We start from the raw sequence: 4,272 nt of genomic DNA, 5'->3' as shown, positions 1-4,272 counted from the left end.
TCCAACGTTGTCTGAGCTAGTCTGCCCCGATGCCGATCGCCGCCACCTCTTTCCTGACACGCGACGCCACCTGACCCCAACCCCTTCCCGACGCTCCTACCCCACTCATCGTCGTCGCGACACTGGCCCGCCCAGCAAGCCTGATCTCGCTCATCGCAACAATGTGACCCATTCTTGGTGGTCGACGAGCTTGGTCAACCAGCGAGCCTAGCCTCTCTACCGGATAGGTCACCTGACACTGCCCCTTCCGATGTCCCCGCCCTTCGAGGAGATCTTCATTAGACAAGGTACATATGGCTTGGATTTGGCCAGTAACAATTTAACGACATATTTGTTTCTTTTGTTTATATAGTTTTTCTTCTTTAAACATGTATCTATTGATATGAAATTTAAATTTTATGCAACACTAGTTTTTTGTTGCCTCGATTTTGTCACGTGTTTTTTTGGCCCCATATAAATTTTTCGTCCTCCGTTCACCACTAGCACGCATGGACTATATTGATCTTTGGAGAAACTTCTTGAGGAATAAGGCCGAACAATTTATTGATCTTTGGAGAAACACTAGGGTTTGTTCTGCCTGCCGCACTCTCTGCGTCTGCGCAAACGGTCCGTGGCCTAAGGCCAAACGGTCCGCGACCCTGCACCAGGAGCGGGTCTTCCCTGCGTTGAACGGACTATTCGCGTGTACCGCCTGGACGCTTCACGCGCGAGCAGAGGCGGCGGCAATCGACAACAACACCTAAATCTCACCCCCCGGGAGGGACCCCGTCAGAGAGTAGAGATCCTAGGTTTGAGTCGTTAGGCCATCTAATACATCTCCAAACGATGTAGAGTCGAAGAGCGGTGAAGACGCATATGGAAGAAGAATAAATCTAGGCTATGTTACTGCTATTCCTAGGGCAAGAAAGTAAAGGAATGAAATATAAATTGATTGGTTCGATTGTTGGTGCGTGCAATCGTCATACCCCTTCATATATATAGGGAAGCTCTAAACCCGTTTTTAGACGTCTCTCAACAAACTCCACGTGTTTAGATGGATAAATACACACGGAAAAGTGAGATATCTCGTCCGATCTAATCTAATCGCGGACAGTCCAGGGTAGCACGCGGACCGTGCACCGGGATAGCACGCGGACCGTCCATGGTGCAGACCGTATGACCTTTTTAGGTGCCACATATGGTGCTGAACCAACCAGATAACACAGTGGTAGTGGCAGGCAAAACAAACATCTAGCATCAGAGTTGAGAGGAGATGGTTTTGGAACTCTTAGGGCTAGCAGTTTGGGAGCTAAAATACCGGAGGAAATTGGAGTGAAGAAAATCCCCTTCTTATTTAAAATTAATAAGAAAAGTATTTGTGCTCCTACAATCCCCTTCGGTTTTATGACTCTCAAACTAGCCCTTAGCAATACAAGTGCGTATATAAGACGACACACCGTGGATAGAAACACACTAATAACACCAAGTAAATTCAGCCGTGCCAAGACACTGCAGTATGCACGCGGGATGGCCGATGGCAAATAGTAAAAGACACCGTATCTTATGAGCAAGGAGCTCTGCTGCTCCCATGAGCAAAATCAATCCAGACCACACCCTCCACATCCAACGGTGTTGCGTCAGGGGGTTTTTGTAAAATGTACAGAGTTGCAAAGAACATTTTACAAAACCCCCCTGACACAACACCGTTGGATGTGGAGGATGTGGTCTGGATTGATTTTGCTCATGGGAGCACCAACGCTCCTTGCGCACAAGATACGTTCTCATAGTAAAAAGGCAAGCAGCCATGGCTGTGACTGTGAGTGGACGGATCGCTCGAATGAGGCAGCTCTAGAACCGGTTCATGAGGCCCTTGATCCAGGCCAGGACACCGCTCTCCTCTTCTTCAACATCTGCCTGCTTCTTGGCCTCCTCGGCGTGGCGGTGGACGATGTGGTGGAAGAAGCGGGAACGGCGTCCATGGCCGTGGCCGTGGCCGAATCTCCTCCTCATGATCGCCTTCCTGAACCGCCGGACCATCTCTTCCATTTGCTCATCCTCCTCGTCGTCGCTGTCCTCGTCGTGCTCATCAGCGTGGCGGAGCCGCTTCCTCGCCGCCATATTCTTCTCCTCGTCCTCGTCGTGGTGGTGGTGGAAGTGGAACCGGTGCCGCTTCATGCCCATGCTCTCTGTCGTCTGTGGGGCGGTGGTAGCCTCCTCCTCCTCCTCCTCGTGTTGGACGTGGTGGAGACGGTGGCGGCGCATGTCGTGGTGGAAGTGGAAGCGGAACCACCTCCGCAGCATCTCGTGCTTCCACGCCCTGACTGCCGCCGCGCTCTCGTCGTCGTGCCCGTCGGCGTCGGCGAACGGCGACGGCTGCTCGCTTGTAATAGCCACCTCCCCCTCTCCGTCGCTGTCCGGGAGAGAGCGATCCGGGTCCGGCTCGGCCACGGGCATCTCCTCCCCCGCCTCCCTGGCCACCTCTGCGGATGCGGGCAAGATGGCAAGGTGGCTCACTGCCTGCTCGCGCCTCGCGCCGTGGCCAGAACAAGGGAACTTGTGCGACGCGTCACGGTAGATCCCGTGGTGGCGTTTCAACCAGAGGTGGTGGTGGTGGTGGAGCCGGTGAGAAGGCAGGCGGAGGAGTTCGAACCCATGCTGCTGCTGCTCCGCCGGGATGGCCTCCTCTTCAGTGGCGCTGGCGGTGCCCGCCTCAGCGTGGACCGTGGGGTCGGATAGCACGTTGTCGTCGCTGACGGCCACGGCGGCGGTTGATTCGGGCTCGGTGTCGTGCTCTGCTGCGACTGCGAGGGCACCGCAGTGCGCGACGGCGAGGAGGGAGAGGACGAGGAGGAGGAGCGCGGCGGTGGCTGACAGTCGAGCCATGGTTGCGTGCTCGGGAAGCGAACGCGGTGACTAGGACTACGACGCTATGCCGGGGCGCGGAGGTCAGCTTCTGCATTTGTAGGCATGTTGCGGGACCCACAGTGCATGAGGTGGTGGTGAGGTGACCGCGGAGCTGAAAGTCAAACGGCTTACTGGAGGCTACAGTAAAGTATGGCCGTATGGGGCGGTTGCATTTTTTTTTTTATTCTATGTTGATGTTCTGTTTGGTAGTGATTCGTCAGTCACCGAGAACCGATTATACCCTCCGTAGAAAAATAAACTGCCCTCCATTCACACACACCGCGACACTTACGGTTATCAAAAACAAACACACGGCATACATCAGCACAAGAAGCCAAAATCAAAATTAAGCAACAGGGTTCGCACCGACGTCATTTTCACCTGACTGTACCATCTTCAGCGATCTACAAATTGTCAGCCAGTGGCTAATTTTCAGTTTAATCACTTATATTTACCTAAATTTACATGATCCGGTAGTTGGATTTGCGTATGCAGTGACGTCACCATGGATTGATCTTTGTACCCCGAGCATTGGTGGACGGTAGACGATGAATATTCAAATGCGAGGATCGAGGTTCGGAATCCGGGGGCGGGCGTTGGCAACAGAGAAAAGCTAATAGTGCAGGCTCAATTTATCTTAGAGCCAGCAAAACTAATAAGCGCTCCTTTGGCGGGGCTTCTCGGTACTCGCTTCTCCTCTAGCTGTACGTTTTTCTTCCATAAGTCGTACCAAACTGTAGTTTCTGAAATGGTGTTGGCTCCGATTTGGGGCTAAACACTTTGAGGTTGTACCGTCTGGCGGTGTTCTCTTCGGCGGCGCGGACTTCTTCACTTGATTGCTCTTACAAGATGAGTATTCAACCTAGAACAATAAGAAAGTTAAATGAAGTACTAGAAGAAACAGAATCGCAATAAAGTAGAGAGACAAGTGACACGATGATTTTTATTCCGTGGTTCAGTCAAGCGTAATATGCTTGCCTAATCCACGTTGTGGTGTCCCAATGGACGAGGAAAGCACTCAACCCCTCTCAAGTGATCCAAAGATCAAACTTGAGTACCACAGTTTTCTTCCTTATATCAAATCCCTGAAGTGAGAAATCTCCACAATTTAGAGTCTCTCACGCCTTACACAATTGATCTCCAATAAACACAAGAGTAAAGGGGAAGTAGAGACACACACAAGAGACAAACTTGCAGCAACACACACACAAGTCGAGAGAGAGAAGCACAAGAACAGCAAAGCGGAATTACAACTCAAAACAAGTGATCAAATCTCTATCTAGTGAAGCAAAGGCGTGGATGTGATGTCTCGGTGTTGTAGAATGTTCAATGGGAGTTTGGTGTACTGGTAGAGGCGCATAGGGGCCTCTTTTATAGCCCCCAAGGGCC

At 51.7% G+C, this 4,272-nt stretch overlaps 1 protein-coding gene across 1 annotated transcript; it reads right to left on the bottom strand.

Moving 5' to 3' along the window:
- Window positions 1-1,211: 1,211 nt before the first annotated feature.
- Window positions 1,212-3,404, bottom strand: LOC100278301 (uncharacterized). The gene has a single exon (NM_001364816.1). The coding sequence runs from the start codon at window positions 2,860-2,862 to the stop codon at window positions 1,828-1,830; it is 1,035 nt and encodes a 344-aa protein (NP_001351745.1). The 5' UTR covers window positions 2,863-3,404; the 3' UTR covers window positions 1,212-1,827.
- Window positions 3,405-4,272: the final 868 nt, after the last annotated feature.

This window comes from Zea mays, chromosome 4, assembly GCF_902167145.1.
Source record: "Zea mays cultivar B73 chromosome 4, Zm-B73-REFERENCE-NAM-5.0, whole genome shotgun sequence".
Classification (NCBI taxonomy): Eukaryota; Viridiplantae; Streptophyta; class Magnoliopsida; order Poales; family Poaceae; genus Zea; species Zea mays.
This window is presented reverse-complemented; position numbering and strand designations above follow the sequence as displayed.

What these genes read in the sequence shown, in the direction of transcription:
- LOC100278301 (NM_001364816.1), bottom strand. Translation starts at nt 2,862, where the DNA reads ATGGCTCGACTGTCAGCCACCGCCGCGCTCCTCCTCCTCGTCCTCTCC.